General features: G+C 35.5%; 1 protein-coding gene across 4 annotated transcripts in view; it reads right to left on the bottom strand.

The window, feature by feature from the left end:
* Positions 1–281: 281 nt before the first annotated feature.
* The window catches only part of rgs3a (regulator of G protein signaling 3a), a 113,007-nt gene continuing 94,164 nt past the window's right edge, over positions 282–19,124 (bottom strand). For 3 of the 4 annotated variants that reach the window (XM_056458863.1, XM_056458864.1, XM_056458865.1), the window contains 4 exons: positions 12,964–13,065; positions 9,855–9,916; positions 6,332–6,498; positions 282–1,830 (listed from right to left, as the gene is read on the bottom strand). In XM_056458863.1, coding sequence (XP_056314838.1) covers positions 1,630–1,830; positions 6,332–6,498; positions 9,855–9,916; positions 12,964–13,065 — 532 coding nt within the window. In that variant the 3' untranslated portion in view covers positions 282–1,629. Of the gene's footprint in view, positions 1,831–6,331; positions 6,499–9,854; positions 9,917–12,963; positions 13,066–15,821; positions 15,940–19,124 lie in introns of those variants that run through there. The other variant, XM_056458866.1, reaches the window with a different exon arrangement.

The raw sequence follows: 19,124 nt of genomic DNA, 5'->3' as shown, positions 1-19,124 counted from the left end.
GTTGTGTGTTGATGCTAAAAACGTCACACACCCGGTTTCCAGTTAACGTTTCCAGTATGAATAATAACTGTTAAATACTTTACTCATACATCAACATGATTTCTGCAGGATTCCTGTAGGATGATAAAGACTACAACTCTCATGATTCCACACTCAGTCACAGAGTCATCAAACTATGCATTTGTCTGTTGTGAATACACGCCCTCTAGTGGCCAAAATGACATACTGTCCCTTTAATGAAAATGCACAGAGTCATGAAAGAAAGGCAGGAGGCAATGTAGTCAGCTTTTTACCACCTAAATGTTTTATTTGTGTTTTTGCGATGACAACTGGCTTTTTAAATCTCTATATTTCTCTTGCACTTGCTATCACAGGAGATGCGTTGGAACTGTAAACAGTGAAAATGATCAAATACATTTCATAAAACTACTTACAAGCAGTGTGCGTCCAAGGCAGAGGACGACCGTTCTCGTATTTCCACCCCGTCCGTCACAATACATAATCATTTGTATAGCTTCACATATTTACATAGGTACAACAACGCTACGTGGCGTGTGTGTTTTTATCGTTTTATCATCTTTTCTTAAGAATCATATGTACATCCATTAAACCCGGCTGCCTGCTGCCAGGGATACACAGTTTAGAATAAATCATGTGCTAATGTAATCCTTACATTACCTGTAACTAACAATAGAATTAATACAGAGCTCAATCCATTGTCTTCTTCATAAAAAAGGTCAACTTATCAATAAGATAAGTCGGCGAATTAAAATAATAAACATATTGCACTTACATCAGGACTGCTACGGACCTGGATCAAAAGTGGGAAACTTCAGCCGAGTGCAATGAAGAAAGCAACCAGTGAAACGTCTAAATAAATAACTACTTTTGTTTTGTACATGTCGTCTTATTGACAAGGGTCAGATCCTAACTGACCTTCAACCCTATTAAATATAGTAGAGTGCATGATTATTAAACCTAAAGTCCGGGAAAACGACATTAGCGTAGAAACGAAAGGTTAAATAAGTCTGGAAGCTTCATAGTCGAGTGCCATAATGTCCTGAGAATACGGTCTCTTCCGTTCTTAACGTGGAGCTACATGGAGTGGCTTTGCAGATTGTGGAAAAGCGAATGTTTTGGATCGTCTTTAGAGACCAACGATAGTCCATTTCCACTGATTCAGCTCTCAGTTTGGTCCTCTAAAGCATTATTTGACGTTTTGCATCAGCTCAGTCATGTGTTATGGAGGAAGGTTTACAGGAACAACAACGAGCGCTAAGTGCATGATGATCTTCCGTCCAGACTTCCGCAGGGGATGAGGTTTTCAAGGGAGATCGGTGGCGCCAGCAGTGCTCGATCAGAAGAGGAGGAAGAGGCTAAACAGTACCCAGCTGTCTTAGTGTTAAATATTCTCTCCAGTACACTTGGAATACAAATTAAATAACAAAACTTGAATGGGAATAACCAGCATTATTCAGCATGGCGCTGCCCCCATTGGGTCGAGTCGCATTACATTATCCTCATTATGTAAACGACGCCTTTGTGCATTTCGCCACATGAACGACAGTTAGAATGGCTGATGACGATGAAACGCAATGACACTACTTTTCTCAGTCTCTCTCTCTTGATTTAGGACGAGGATGATGTCGATGTGGTGCTTGGTTTCTTCTGATTCACTAAGTCCATGTAGAGTTCTGAGCGCAGAAACCGAGGATACGAGTCTTTCTCCATCAGGCCGTATATCCTCCTCTGGGCCAGCTCGAAGCAGGAGCGGTTGATGTTTTGCAGGTTCTCTTTAGTGTGTTCCCTGGTGTAGGAGTCTAAATTCACCTGGAGGACAAACAAAGGAGTGGTTAAGTTCCCAAAGTCATTCAGCTTCTTGCTAAGACACTGTTACATACAATTTAATCAGAAAACCGGTCATTCAGTTCATGGATCATTTACGAATCCATGCCAAAAGGCATCTTTAGCGACTTAACAACCCTTCACACAGAATGCGCCCTATCATACAATCATTATTTAAGGGTAACCCTTAGATGTTAGTGTCAATCTAGTGAGTTTTAAGGATATCTATAAGCTCCCAGCAGGCACACAATGTCATGAGACATTAATATTAGGGTTAGAGATGGGAAGTTCGGATCATTTTACTGACTCTGACCTTTGAGTCTCGTTCATTGAGATGATCGAATCTTTTTTCGTGTCATTTCATTCGTTCAATTCATTCAATTTGTCCAAATATTATTAAAATGTTACTAGTTGCTTTTAAGCTCATCTACAACTAGCCCAAACGTTGCTATAAGATAGAGAAAATATTCATTTATTGTTTACCTGGTCTTTTGTCTATGATTATGTCAGCTCACCTCTTCAAATTTGAGTGGTTCGTTCACGTCACACTGACAGTCCCATATAAGCTTAACCAATGCACACCGTCTGAGCTGAAAGGAGCTATGATTCTTGAGTCGGTCGTTCATCACGTGACAGCATGTAAAGAGACATGACTCAAACCCGAAGAGTCAAGAAATGAACGTATCAAATCTTTTTCTGGCTCTAAAAGCATATGATTAGCTTCTGTCTTTCGCGTGATGAATGAACGAGTCTAACCAAGGACTCGAGAAATGAACGGATCCAATCATTTTCCGGCTCTAAATGCATATGATTGGCTTCTGTCTTTCATGTAATGATCGAACGACTCAAACCCAATAGAGGGCTCGAAAAATTAACTACACTTCTACTCCACCTGCTCAAATGTACGCGTACGCAAATGAACAAATCAATCCCTGATCAGACTAATCGTTCTCGAGATATATAAAAGATTCATTCAAAATGAATGAATTGTTCAAGAACAACCCATCACTAATTAGGCTAGATTTAGGTCGTGACGTCATGTGACCAAAATTTAATGTCTAAACAGCGTCTAACGTTATTTTGACGTCCAATGACGACGTTTAATGACGTTGAGGTTTTGTTGATTTTATGTTGTGTTGGAAAGTGACAAAACTCCAACGTTGAGCCAAGATTTTAAACCAACATCATATTGAGGTCAAATACTGACATTTATTCATCAGGTATGGCAACCAAAATCCTACGTCTGACAGACGTCATAGTTGGAACTCCACACAACGTCAAGCTTTATCATCATTAGATATTTGTTTGCTTTAAGGTTGGACGTTGTACATTGACGTCAGCCTGACGTTGGGTTCTGACGTCAACCCGATTTTCATTTCCAAACAAAACGCAACGTCCCCAAGACATTGGGGTACAAATGTCAGTCTGACGTTGTGTTGATTGCAGTCTGATCTCACGAGAAAACGAAAGTATTTTACGTTTTTGTGACTTCAGTGGCTAACTCGTATGAATTCGAGTTCAGTCGTATGAAAATTTACAACCTAAAAAAGGAGGTGTGGCACCCAACCCCAATCCAAAACTCAACCGTCATTGGTTGATGAGCAAATCGTACTATATTGTAAGAATGAGATCGTACAAATTCGAATTAGCATATTAAATCACGAATTAGCCACTAAATCAAAAAGTTACGAATTGCTGTGTGATCGCGTTGGTTGACGTCCTGTGCCTGCTGGGCTAGTGCGCTCCAAAACAATGACAAAATTTACATTCAGACAATATAAAACTGATATAAACATCCGAAGTTTGTAGTTTGTCACTTCCGCATAAATGGATCAACAATTTTTTTCCCCCGTCACCCCATACTTTAGTTACAGTCAGACGCTGTGTTTAGGAATGTTTCTAAAAAGCACCAAATAAACCAGATGTCACGGCTACTTATAAATGTAAACAGAAGCTCAGAACCCTTGCCCCGCCTCTGAGTTCCTCTGATTGGTCCACTGCTTTGGAACTGACATTAATGAACAGTGCAGTAGGTATAAGTAGAAATACCTTTAACTTGGCACTAAAAACACGATGCTCATATTTGAGATGCTTCAAATGATGACATGAATGTAATGATCACGCATGACCATCAAGTGCATGTTTATATAGAAAAATTGGTGAAAAGTAGCACATTGGAAAGAAAAAAATGGCATCTTACACAGGTGCATTTTTATAAACCTTCTCCACACTAATCAAAGCTATGACCTACTGTTTGGAGGAAGTCTCTGTGATATATTATTACTACATCAAGAGTCTGACTTCCAGACATCGGGTTGCACAGTATGTTTACAGTCTACTTGGAAACAAACTTACTATTTGTGCAAGAAAATATGATTAAACTTTTATTTCAACCATTCAGACTAAATATGTAGCTTATTTACTTTTAAAAGCGAGGGAGGAACGCATATAGAAATCTGATATATGGCAATACATGCAAATTACATATGACAAACGAGTTTATGTCTGGATTACACAAATATAAAACATGTCATATATGCAAGACATATTTAAAAATATTGCAATATCACCATTTACATTCTTTTTTAACTATTGTAACTACAAATATATGCATATATGTTCAAATATATAGCTATATATGTTCAAATATGGCCATATATCAGATTTCAGTATGGGAAAAGACATTGGTAATTAAGTATATTGTCACTGGCTTTATACTCATTGTAAAATCTGAATGCTGAAACCAAAACAAGTTAAAAACCATAGTGAGTTTTTTAACATGCTGCTGTGAAAGAGTCACCAGATTAAGCTGAAATCTGAACCAGACTTTACGCTGAAGATCTGGCAACGTGCAAATACACGAAGCAACATCTAAAGCTTCACTGCTGGAAAGTCCTGCTGCTTATTTTCAATTTCCAACCTGCCTTCCAAGTTTGGAAAAGGAAAACATGCACTGAAGCTATCTGCTGTTTTCCGCGGCCAAGCGGGAGTGTATTACTCAGGCATGACATCATATCCTTCATAGCTTTGACATATTTTTTAGACTCTTGACTCAACGCAGAGTATTTTAAGAACATTTCAACCCTTTTTAACTTGCTAAATAATACAGAACGGTGTTGTTTATATGCACTGGTGTACCTTTAACTCCTGATTAACATCGGTTAAAAAGTGTAGTCAACATTTTTTTTTCAATAATTACAGTTTTTGTTTTGTTTCTAGACCAAATATCCAAAAGTCCTTAAATAAAGTTGTGCTTTCAGAAATAATGAGTCAAAATTAAAGAGTTTTTTTACCAAGTTAAAATATCTGCCAGTGGAATGAGTAAAATAAACTTATTTGCTCATTCAAATATTTACTCCATTGTCAGATAATATTGATTATTTATTTTGATTCATTTTTTATTATTTCATTTTAAACAATATTTGTTTACTTGAAAATGCTTCCTAATTTATGTTATTTTTATTTTTAGATATTTCGACTATAAACAATAAACTATAAGAAAACTTTTTTGCAGAGTATAAAAGTTAACTTATTTCAAGCTGAAAACAATATTGTATTTACCCCATTGTCAGATCATTTCGATCATTTATTTTGATTTATTTTTTCTGAAACATAATATTTTTTCACTCGTCTAGAAAATTATTCTTGAATTATTATTATAATTATTATTATTGTTATTATTATTATTATTATTATTATTATTATTATCATTATTATTATTATTATCATCATCATCATTATTATCATCATCATCATCATCATCATCATCATCATCATCATCATCATTTTTAGCTGTTTTTACTGGAAACAAAACAAAAACTGTAAGAAAATGCTTTTGCAGAGTATAAAAGTTGATAATAAAATAAATAAAACTTATTTTGAACTGAAAACTAATTTTGCTCACCTCAATGTCAGATCATTTCAATTATTTATTCTGATTTATGTCTTTCTGAAACAAAATATTACTTTTTTTACTCGTCTAAAAATGCTTCTTGATTTATTATTATTAATATTATTATTATTATTATTATTATTATTATTATTATTTAGATATTTTACTGAAAACAAAACAAAAACTATAGAAAGAACATTTTTACAGAGTATAAAAGTAAAAAAAAGTATAAAAGAAAATCCTCGTCTAGAAAATGCTTTTTGATCTATTCTCATTTTTATTTTTAGATATTTCAGACTAGAAACAAAAAAAAAACTCCATATAAGAATTATTTTGCAGTTTTTTCAGAGTATAAAACTTATTTCGAACTAAAAAAAAACAATACTCTTTTACTTACCCCATTTTCAGATCATTTCAATTAGTTATTTCAATTTATGAATATTTTACTCATTTAAAAAATGCATCTTGATTTATTAATATTTTTTTTAGAAATTTGAACCATAAACTAAACAAAAAACTAGAACTAATAACTTTTTTTCTTGCATTTTCTGATTAAAATGCAAAATAATACCAATACCAAAACTCCAATCTCACCTCCTTACAGGACTGGATGGCGATGAATTCCGCAAAGATTTTCTTCGCTTTCGATGTCATCTTAGACTGCGATTTAATCTTCTTGTAATCCTCGCAGGCCAGCCAGAAATCCAGGTTCTCTTCACTAAACTCTGTGCGCAAGAAAGCTCTGAACGCCGCCAGTCCATCTGATGAGAGAGAGAAGAAGAAAAAACAGAGGGGCAGAAAAAGGGGAGATGTTATTGGATGGATAAACAGCGCCATGGCAACCACAGCCTCCACTGAAGAGGCAGCAATGAACGCCAAACCCTGAGTCACTATACCAGCGCATTAACACAAGAACACGACTCCGACCAGCCATTTAATTACATTTGTCCTCCTCCGAGACTCCTTGAAGATTTTCATGATGATTTTATTATTTAGTAAGCAAATCGAGTCGTCGAGGCTCAACTTGAAATGTAAAACCCTCAATTTATTTGTACTGCTGTGGCCAGAAAGCCGCTGCCAGGAACATGAATGTAAGCACTGCAGTAAATATAATAACATTTGTATTGCTTCTATGCTTTTATATGTGATAACAACATCTTATAAGTCTTATGTTGCATTTTGGGAACCCTGTATGGGTCAAAACGATAGATTACAGAAAAGAAAATCTATAACTTTGACCCATACAGTGTATTATTTGGTTATTGCCACAAAAAAATAATAGCATTTGTTCTGTTTTTCTGCTTTTATATGTGATCCTGGTCAACAAAACCTGCCTGATGCTGCATTTTTCGGGGGGGCAATAACCAAAAACACACTGTATGGGTCAAACTTAAAGATTAAAATCTATAATTTTGACCCATACAGTGTATTTTTGACTATTGCCACAAAAAATAATAGCATTTGTTCTGCTTTAATATGTGACCCTGGTCAGCAAAACCTGTCTTATGCTGCATTTTTTGGGGGCAATAACCAAAAACACACTGTATGGGTCAAAATTTAAGATTAAAATCTATCATTTTGACCCATACGGTGTATTTTTGGCAATTTCTGCAAAAAATAATAGCATTTGTTCTGCTTTAATGCTTTTATATGTGACCCTGGTCAGCAAAACCTGTCTTATGCTGCATTTTGGGGGGGGCAATAACCAAAAACACACTGTATGGGTCAAAATTATTTATTTTAATCTATAATTTTGACCCATAGAGTGTATTTTTGGCTATTGCCACAAAAAATAATAGCATTTGTTCTGCTTTTATGCTTTTAAATGTGATCCTGGTCAACAAAACCCATATTATGCTGCATTTTCTGGGGGGAAATAACCAAAAACACACTGTATGGGTCAAAATTATAGATTAAAATCAATAATTTTGACCCATACAGTGTATTTTTGGTTATTGCCCCAAACAAAAATAACATCTGTACTGCTTTTATGCTTTTATTTGTGATACTGTTCAACAAAACCTAACACACTGTATGGGTCAAAATTATAGATTATAGAAAATAAAATCAATAATTTTGACCCATACAGTGTATTTTTGGTTATTGCCCCAAACAAAAATAACATCTGTACTGCTTTTATGCTTTTATTTGTGATACTGTTCAACAAAACCTAACACACTGTATGGGTCAAAATTATAGATTATAGAAAATAAAATCTATAGTTTTTGACCCACACAGTGTATTTTTTGGTTATTGCCCAAAAAAAATCAGTCTTATGTTGCATTTATTGGGGGACATTAACCAAAAATACACTGTATGGATCAAAATGATAGATTATAGAAAAGAAAAATCTATCATTTTTGACCCATACAGTGTATTTTTGGTTATTGGCCCCAAAAATAAAAACATTTGTACTGCTTTTATGTTTTTATATGTGACCTTGGTCACCAAAACCAGTAATATGTTGCATTTTTGGGGGGCAAATAACCAAAAGCACACTATATGGGTCACACTTCTCACATTTGACCTTTATCTTTTCCTTTTTTATTCTTTTTTCTCCATCTATGTTAAGCTGCTTTGACACAATCTACATTATAAAAGTGATACAGAAATAAATGAATTGAACTTTAACTACTGATACACTTAAAAAATGACATTTGTTGCTTGTTCAAGCTACTTATTTAAAATGAGTTGAAGCAACGCAATTTTAAAACTCAACGCAATTCTGTTTCTGGGACAACCTATTTGTTTTATGTTTAATCTACTCACATTTTTAAAAACAATTAAGTTAACAAATGATTTGTGTCAGGACAACATGAAGAAATTGTGTGGCGCATTTTAATTTTTTTTTTACAGTGTACCATGTCCATACACATAATGACAATGGGACAATAACCAAAAACACACTGTATAATTATAGATTATAGAAAGGAAAAATCTATAATTGTGACCCATACAGTGTATTACTTGGTTATTGCCCCCCAAAATAATAACATTTGTACTGCTTTTATGTTTTTATATGTGACCCTGGTCAACAAAACCAGTCTTGTGTTGCATTTCTTGCAGGGCAATAACCAAAAACACTCTGCATGGGTCGAAATGATCGATTATATATATATATAATCTGCTTTTATATTACATGTGACAACAATAATATATGTTAATAATTACATTGCATTAAACATAAATACACGGTATGGGTGAAAATGATAAATTATAGAAAAAAAAATCTATTTTGACCCAAAAGTTAAACTTAATAGAGTCAGTTTGAGTTGAGATGACTAGAAAAGCTCATTTGATTCAACTAAAAAATGAAAGCCAGTGTTTTTTTGAGTTTTTTTTTTTGCAGTGTAGCTCTATGTAATACAACAGAAAATTCCCAGATCCACTCTTTATATTAAGTAGACACTTTTAATATGGCTCACGAATAAATCTACCTAAAGTCAGGCTCAAGAGAAATTAATAATTGATCCTCTTCTTACAATAGCACTGCAAGCTTACATTTTTACACACTGGGTTCCACACAATCGATTTGTGTCGGGACAACATGAAGAAATGAAGCTAACTTATTAGTTTTCACATATTTAAGTGGATTGAACATAAAACAATTAAGTTACCCCAAAAAAAACCTCAAGAATTGTGTAGATTCAGCTCATTTTATATAGTTAGTTTAACCAAAAGTAAGTGCATTTCCTTTCAGATCTAAAGGCGTCCTGTGCTAAAATGGAAGGAAATGTGGCCCGTCCCAAAAGCACGCAATCACCTTTCCGTTCCCATACGAGCGTGCTGATAACAGCGTGTGGAAGAAGATGCTCTCACATATCAGGATGTAAAGTAATGCAAGTGAAGCACTTTAAACATCATCATCAGGAAGAAAAAAATAAAGCTTTAATCTGTGCTCTTTACTCGGACTCCATACGACTCAGTGGATGTAGGATTACTGTATAAGCCATTGACTGCATTCAACAGAGCTCTCATTCAGTGAGTCAGAGGAAGAGGAAGAGGAAGCACGCATTGCCCAAACACAATGCAACAATAAAATCCCTGTGGATTCCAGCCAAGCCCACACATCCCACACACTCACACACAATAAAACTGAAGAATAAAGATAGCTTACATTTATGGACGAGCAGCTTGTCTAAAGATTCTCCCCACTTCATGGCTTCTTCAGGAGTGGGCCTGCAAATGAAGGCAGAACGGTTCTTGAGTAAACCCATCTCTGTCAGGTTTTTCATTGTATGACCCATTCGAAGCTGCGCTCGAGACTCTGCGTGTGTATGTGTGAGAGAGAGAGATAGTCTCGCTGTGTTATGTGTGTGTGTCTGAGCGAGACTCTGTTGGACGGCCTCTTTTATCCCTGTCTCTGTGAAGGGGAGGGGGCGGATTCAGGATCGACCAATAGAATTAGAGCACCGCCCACAGCTGCTCTCAAAGACTCATTCTTGCCCATCATCTGTCTAAACTCAGCACCTCCAGTCTGCGCTTTACTGTGATGCTGCCTAATAAGGGAACTTTATCTAACAACACTGCAGAAATCAAAACACAGAGTTTGCTCGGATACACATCATGAGTGAGATTATGTTGAACTATATACTTCTGTGCATTAATTTAAAATTTTGTATGATGAAAAAGAAATGCATAATGTGCAGTAGAGAGGAACACACTTCAAATACTAATGTTGACAATATTATGGAAATATATAAATACATAGTTTAACAGTCATGCCATATAGTGTTAGATGCATGACTTTATTAGACAAAGTCAATTTGGAAATTATGGCTGATATGTTTAATCAAATTTTTGACTGCCACTGTTTTGATGCTTAATTATTTGGTAAAATATTGTTCAATAAACATATTTTCACTATGATTTTACAGTTACTGTAATTTATATGATGCTTTTGTCATCTGTTGATATTTCAAGTTAACCAAAAAATAAATAAATAAATAAATAAAAATATATATATATATATATATATATATATATATATATATATATATATATATATATATATATATATATATATATATATTGTCACTGGTGGAACACAACGCATGCCTCCCACTAGTGCCGGCATGCGTTGTGTCCCACCAGTGACAATTTACAGCTATATCGCACCGCTACGAGTGTGATATTGCGTTTATACAACAGTTCGACGGCATAATCGTTTATATAAAAAAGAAAATAAAACGTGGAGAGTCTCAAAACCCCTTTGTATGAGGAACTACTTTCTTTCGCCGTTTATTCACATCTGCAGCTGACGTCAGAACAGCAGAAGCCGTTACTAATTCACCAACGCCACTTTAGAGCAAGCGTTTGAATGATTCTCTAGTGTAATGTCTAAAGTGAAGACAGAACAGGGATGCGTTCACACCAGATGTGGAAGAAACATCAAGCAAGAGGGATTTGACATGAATAGATGTGAATAGACATCCTGCGGCATGATACACACGAATAAAGCAGCACGAGTTGAGCGTTTTGCTCGATTGACGCGCTTAACATGCGTATCGCATGTTTTGAGCAAATCGATTGTTAACCAATCAAGAGCTTGCTCCTGTAAGGGTGTGGTTATGATGTAGTGCCTGTTGTTGGTGTTCAGGGGGAAATCCTCCTGCCAACACCGACAACAGGTTATCAAACTGGGCTTGGCTCAGTCAGAAGCACCGCTGAAAGCCTCCATTCAGACAGAAAAGTCTAGTGGCTGGGAATGAGCTTTTTACAGTGTAGGTATAGTTTCTGGAGGAGTTGATGAACTCACAGAGCTCGGTGCACCTCTGAATGGATTTAGTGGACTCAGACACGGCTCCAAATGAATCAACACTGTTTTTCAGTCCTCTCTCAATAAAATCCATGTTAGCCATTTAGCAACGAAGCTAGAGTCACTGGGCAGACAGAAGCCCTGCCCTGATTTGATGTGTGAATGAAGTGGATTTGATGCGCGAATGAAGCAAGTAAACTCACATTAGTAAAAAATAAAAGACAGTAAAAGATTTATCCACGTGTACCGCATCTGATGTGAACTCAGCAAAAGGCTGAACGACATGAAATGTCATCAGTCTACAGAGATTTCGCAGTATTTCTCTGTTGCAATCGGGAGATCACAATAATTATCCCAGAAAAAAGTAACTCAGAGTCATACAAATTGGCCAACACAAAATCCAGTTGATGTTGTCCATCCACAAGATGGCAACAGAGACTGCATAATAAGCCTTTAGAAGAGAAACAGTGTAAGTTTTACAATGTCAACCGTCTTTTGCTAAGCTCAATGACAGGCTAATGGCCGACGACACGCAGTCTCTTAGAAATTATAAAAAAAAATTTAATTAGGCACTAACTTTATAAATAAACTGCATAGTTGCAATCTAAACGACTACATTCTCATCTACAAAAAAACCTCAAAGGTACATTATTTTGCCCAACAGCTGCAATATTTGCCAAACTGTAGAGTGTCCTCTACATGTTGCTGTGTGTGGGCTGAGTAATACACAAGGGTGAAGAGGCTGCACGAGTGCTGTTATAATATATGTGTGTGTGTGTGTGTGTGTCTGTATATATATATATTCCCTTTATATTATAAATATTTAACTACGATGTTGTAAATTTTCAATTTCATACCATAATACATTATACATTACATAATATCATTCCATAATAAATTCATGCAATTACAGCTGCAGTTTATTTTAGCAAATACATCTGCAATTACAATGTTGACATACACAATCCCCTTACCCAGCCTTAAGTTTAACACTAAACGTATTCTCAACCTTAACCAATCCTGACTCAATTCATTGCAATAAGATTAGTAACATTTACATTTAGTAAAAACACAACTCATTTTATTTAACTGAGCACGTTTTATTATGAAGAGGGGATGAATACAGCAAATATTTAATATCCAGTGAATATCTGTCAACATTATTGCAGTGGACACTCTCTGAAGATTAAACAAAGAAATGAATTAAATAAATAATAATAATGTTTAATATTAATGTGTTAATTATTAACTTTGCTCAGTCACAATATTAATCGCTCATATTTAATAATACAAATTATTATAAAAAACAACATTTTTGATGCTATTTTTCTAAGTAGACCAGTTCTAAGTGTGTCTGTCACTTCATCCCACACATACACACAAGCACAATGCCACCAGCTGGATCATTGCAGACAAACGCACACACTTAAACACACACACTTAAACACACACATAAACACACACTTACTTGACAGACTTCATGGTTTTGTCGAGTTTGCTGGCCGGGGTGCTTCCAGGAGACTCATTCCTCCTCCTCAGGAAAGCCAGTCGGTTCTTCATGTCTTTGGCCCTGCACAACAATGCAGACAAAAGAGTTGAGTCCTGCAGCTCATAGCCAATCAAATCAACAATTCAAATAAAATATAAAAAACACAACCCCATAAATCCATGTGCATGCAAACCATCATAAACGTTCATCCATCATGCCACTTTTTTCAACACAATCTGTATACAGAGCACACAAATCCCAAACGCATGCAAATCCACATGCATGCAACCCATCATGCATGTCTTTTCCAACATAATTCAGTTATCATTCAATCTAACAAATCGATCTGACAAAAAAACAACAGCAGAACCCCACAAAGTCAAATGCATGCAACCCATACATGTTTTTCCAACACAATCCGCAGTTATCTAAGTATAGAGTACACAAAATAGTAGATTTATGCAGCTCACAACCAATCAAATCAACAAATTGATCAGAAAAAAGGCAACCCCATAAATCCAAATGCATGCAACCCCATCCAAAAAGATCATACATGTTTCTTCCAACACAATCTGCAGTTATCCAAGTATCCAATCAAATCAACAACAACGCAACCCTATAAATCCAAATGCATGCAACCCATCATAAACGTTCACCCATCATACATGTTTTTTCCAACACAATCTGCAGTTATCAATCAAATCAGGAAACCAATTGGACAAAAAAACGACACAACCCCAGAAATATAAATACATGCAACCCATCATAAACGTTCATCCATAATACATGTCCTTTTCGACACAATCCACCGTTATCAAAGTACAGAGCACACAAAACTGTTGAGTTCTGCATCTCACAACCAATCAAATCAACAAATCAATCAGAAAACAACAACACAACCCTATAAATCCAAATGCATGCAACCCATCATGAACGTTCATCCATCATACATGTTTGTCCAACACAATCCGCCGTTATTAAAGTACAGAGCACACAAAACTGTTGAGTTCTGCATCTCACAACCAATCAAATCAATAAATCAATCAGAAAACGACACAACCCCATTTATCGAAATGCATATCCATCATACGATTTTGGTTCCGATACAATCGGCAGTTATTACACTACAGAGCAGACAAAGAGTTAAGTTCTGCATCTCACAACCAATCAAATCAACAAATCCATTGGACAAAAAAAACACAACCTCATGAAGCCAAATGCAAGCAACCACTCGAATGTCCAAGCATCTTACATGCTTTTTCACACACAATCTGCAGTTATCAATCAAATCAACAAATCGATCTGACAGAAAAAACACCACAACCCCCTAACTGCATATGCAAATCCATCCAAATGCACAATCCACAGCCATCAAAGTGCAGAGCACACAAAACTGTTGAGTTCTGCTGCTCACAACCAATCAAATCAACAAATCCATCAGAAAACAACAACAACACAACCCCACAAATCCAAATACATGCAACCCATCATAAACGTTCAACCATCATACATGTTTTTCCAACACAATCTGCAGTTATCAAAGTACAGAGCACACAAAAAAAATAGATTTCTGCAGCTCACAACCAATCAAATCAACAAACTGATCAGAAAAAACAACACAACCCCACAAAACCAAATACATATCCATTATACATGTTTTTCCAATACAATCTGCCATTATCAGACTACAGAGCACACGAAAAAATAGATTTTTGCAGCTCACAACCAATCAAATCAACAAATTGATCGGACAAAAAACAAAAACACAACCCCAAATCCATATGCAGATCCATCTAAATGCACAATCCGCAGTTTTCAAAGTACAGAGCACACAAAAGAGTTAAGTTCTGCAGCTCACAACCAATCAAATCAACAAACTGATCAAAAAAACAACAACACAACCCCACAAATCCAAAAGCATGCAACCGATCAAAAACGTTCATCCATCATACATGTTTTTCCAACAAAATCTGCAGTTATCAAAGTGCAGAGCACACAAAAAAATTGATTTCTGCAGCTCACAACCAATCAAATCAACAAATCGATCAGAAAACAACAACACAACCCCATAAATCCAAATACATGCAACCCATCATAAACGTTCATCCATCATACATGTTTTTCCAACACAATCCGCCATTATCAAAGTACAGAGCACACAAAAAAATAGATTTCTGCAGCTCACAACCAATCAAATCAATAAATTGATCGGACAAAAAACAAAAACAACACAACCCCATAAATCCAAATGCATGCAAGCCATCCACAAAGATCCTTCATGTTTATTCTGACAAAATCTGCAGTTATCAATCAAACAAACAAATCGATCTGACAAAAAAACACAAACACAACCCCAAATCCATATGCAGATCCATCTAAATGCACAAACTACAGTTTTCAAAGTATAGAGCACACAAAAGAGTTAAGTTCTGCATCTCACAACCAATCAAATCAACAAACTGATCAAAAAAACAACAACACAACCCCATAAATCCAAAAGCATGCATACCATCATAAACGTTTACCCATCATACATGTTTTTCCAACAAAATCTGCAGTTATCAAAGTACAGAGCACACAAAAAAATTGATTTCTGCTGCTCACAACCAATCAAATCAACAAATCGATCAGAAATAACAACACAACCCCATAGATCCAAATGCATATCCATCATACATGTTTTTCCAACACAATCTGCAATTATTAACGTACGGATTACACAAAACCGTCGAGTTCTGCAGCTCACAACCAATCAAATCAACAAATCGATCGAACAAAAATCAAAAACACAACCCCAATAAATCCAAATGCGTTCAACCCCTCCAAAAAGATCCTACATGTTTTAATTCCGACACAATCCGCAGTTATCAAAGTACAGAGCCGGCGCCGCTGGAAGTGAGAAACTCTTTCTGAATCTCATCAATCTGAGCGAGCGGATGAGCGGAGGGAGGGTTGTGCCACTCTCCACGCCATCTCTGCGCTGTTTCAGGTGCCACCGCGGGTCCCGAGGGCCGTAACCCAGGGCCGACGGGACCCCGAGGACTAAAGATGCATCAGTAGATCTCCTCAAATCCGCATGCGGCGTCTCTGGAGATGCTCGGGGAAGCTCCAGATGCCTGTCCTGACCTCACCTAGCACTTCCAGAGGAGCACAGTTTCTGCCTAATGATTTCCACTGTGGATCCTCTGCCCTCATCAGCTCCGTTTGGCCTCTGATGACAGAGCCAAAAAAAGGAAACCGAAGCTAATTTTAGGCCCTCCCAAAGGCCATTGTTCCTACATGAAAGCTTATTTTTAATGGTCCATCACTTTATGATGGCCATGAGGTGCCATAATACTCATACTCAGCATAATACCATTTAAAATAAAAGTGTATTAATGTTATTAAAGGGATAGCTCACCCAAAAATAGTTCCTCTATATTGTTCCTTTATATACACACATTGAGTTCTATACAGGGGTCCCACGTTATTCACAGGGAGTTACGTTCTAAAAATAGCCCGCAATAGGTGAAATCTGTGAAGTAGTCGGCTTTATTTTTAATTATTATAGATGTTGTAAGGCTGTAAAACCCCTCACTACACACTTTATACACTTTTCTCAGACAGGTTTTAACATTGTCCCACTTTTCTCTCTTATTTTAACACTTGTTCTTCATTAATTTATTACGTAATGGCACTCTACAGCCACATAACTTCTACCTTCCTTTAGCATGTCCAGAAGTCCAACTTTTTGTGCGATGGTTAGCATCTTCCTATACCATTTGGGTGCTACCGCAGGTGTCTTTGACGGTGCAGAACATTTCGTCAACATTGTAGGGAAAAACATGCAAACATACAGTACAGCTCTTCAGAGTCACACTGCTAGCAATCGAAGATTTATGTAAATTTGACAAGCTGAACGCAGTCTGTACTGTACAGTAAACGCGGCACGGAGGAGGTTGATTGACAGTGGTCTACAGCCAATCAGGATGAACACAACATACTAATTACATGAAAAAAATCCATGAAACAGTGAAAAAGTGAACCGTGTTATAGCGAAGGACCTCTGTACAAGGCAAAAATATTATGATGGCAGAAAAAGTCAATTGGTGGCAGTAACTAGCATTCTTCAAAATATCTCCTCTTGTGTTTAACAGAAGAAATGGCAATAGTTACAACTACTGCAGTTGACTATAATGCTGTAAAGGTAAAAATGAAAGACAACAGACAACAAAAATAATATTTAAAAACTATAAATAAATAAATCCAAATATATATGTGTGTAAATATATATAAGGTTGGGCCATTTATATGGATTCACCTTAATAAAATGGGAATGGCTGGTGATATTAACGGCACACTAGTATATGTGAGGAGGCTTGTAAATAACTCATGAAAGAATAAAGTTACATTAAAACCAAGCACATTGTTTTTTCTTGTGAAATTCCCAATAATTTATGAAGGTGTATCCAAATAAATGGCCCACCCTGTGTGTGTGTGTAATGTATATATATAAATATAAAAAATTATAATTATAAATAAATATATATATTTTTTTACTTTGGCCTTTAAGTAGATAATAATAATATTAATAATAATAATAATAATAATAATAATAATAATAATAATAAAAAAAAAATATATATATATATATATATATATATATATATATATATATATATATATATATATATATATATATATATATATATATATATATATATATATACATACATACATATACACACACACTTTGGCCTTTTTTTTTTAATATATAAAAAAAATCATAATAAATAAATAAATATATATATAATTCATTTTTTCCTTTTTAGTTTGGCCTTTACATTATAGTAGCTCATATAAGTTATATTTTTTACATATTTTTATTTTTATTTTTTTTATTTAAAGGCCAAAGTAGAAAAATATTTACATATTTCTGTTTTATTTTAAACTCAATTAGCAGTTAATTGATAACACGCTTCTGCGAGCTTATGCTCATTTATTAATCACCATTAATAAAAGTATTTAAATGTAATTTAAATGTATTTTAATGAGCATTTGCTTTATTTGATTTCATGTAAAACAGTGATATTGTGCAACATTATTCCATTTTTTTAAACGATTTCTATGTTAATATGTAATGTATTAATAATATATTTTATTTTCTTATTCAATTTTCAGCATCATTAATCTAGTCTCATGATCCTCAGAAAATATTCTCCTGTGATTTGCTGTTTAAGAAACAGTGTTGAAAACAGTAACTCACTTATTCATTCCTTTTCTTTTCGGCTTATTCCCTTTTATAAGCGGAGCAATGAACCGTCAACTATTCCAGGATATGTTTTACACAGTGGATGCCCTTCCAGCCACAACTCGGTACTGGGAAACACCCATACACTCTCACATTCACACACACTTATACACTACGGCCAATTTAGTTCATCAATTCCCCTATAGCGCATGTGTTTGGACTGTGGGGGAAATCGAAGCACCCGGAGGAAACCCACAACAACACGGGGAGAACATGCAAACTCCACACAGAAATGCCAACTGACCCAGCAGGTACTTGAACTAGTGTCCTTCTTGCTCTGAGGCCACAGTGCCAACCACTGAGCCACCATTTAAGGAATCGCTTTGATTTTTTAAGAAATATTGGATGAAAAGAAAGTTAAAAACAGCACTTATTTAAAATAACCCATTAGTTACGTTACAAAAGTACTGGCACTTTTTAAAAATGTAATGTTTGTGCAGAATAAAATCATTTTAGAAACCCAACCCCAAACAAAACAAAACAATAAGGACAGTTCACCTTAAAAAATGAACATTTCCTCATCAGTTTTAGGTGAACTGTCCCTTTAAGAGCTTCACAACGATGGAAATGTAGTCACTACCACATGCTATAAATGTGTCAAACAAAACCCTGTACTGTATACAGTATCTTATGATTCATGCCAGCAATACTACAGCATTAATGGAAAAAGATAACTGCTTCTACGTCAACAGTGTCAACACAGTAACAGCCTAGTGTAATAGCATTTAAAAAAAAGAGTAAAGTTCAGTAGTAACGGCTGGTTAATAATCAGACTATTTATTTCAGCCCTCTGGATATGATGACGGAAAGCGTAGATGAGCCTCAACAGGAAAAAGGAAGTCTGCAGCTA

This window comes from Danio aesculapii, chromosome 5 (assembly GCF_903798145.1).
Source record: "Danio aesculapii chromosome 5, fDanAes4.1, whole genome shotgun sequence".
Classification (NCBI taxonomy): domain Eukaryota; kingdom Metazoa; phylum Chordata; class Actinopteri; order Cypriniformes; family Danionidae; genus Danio; species Danio aesculapii.
This window is presented reverse-complemented; position numbering and strand designations above follow the sequence as displayed.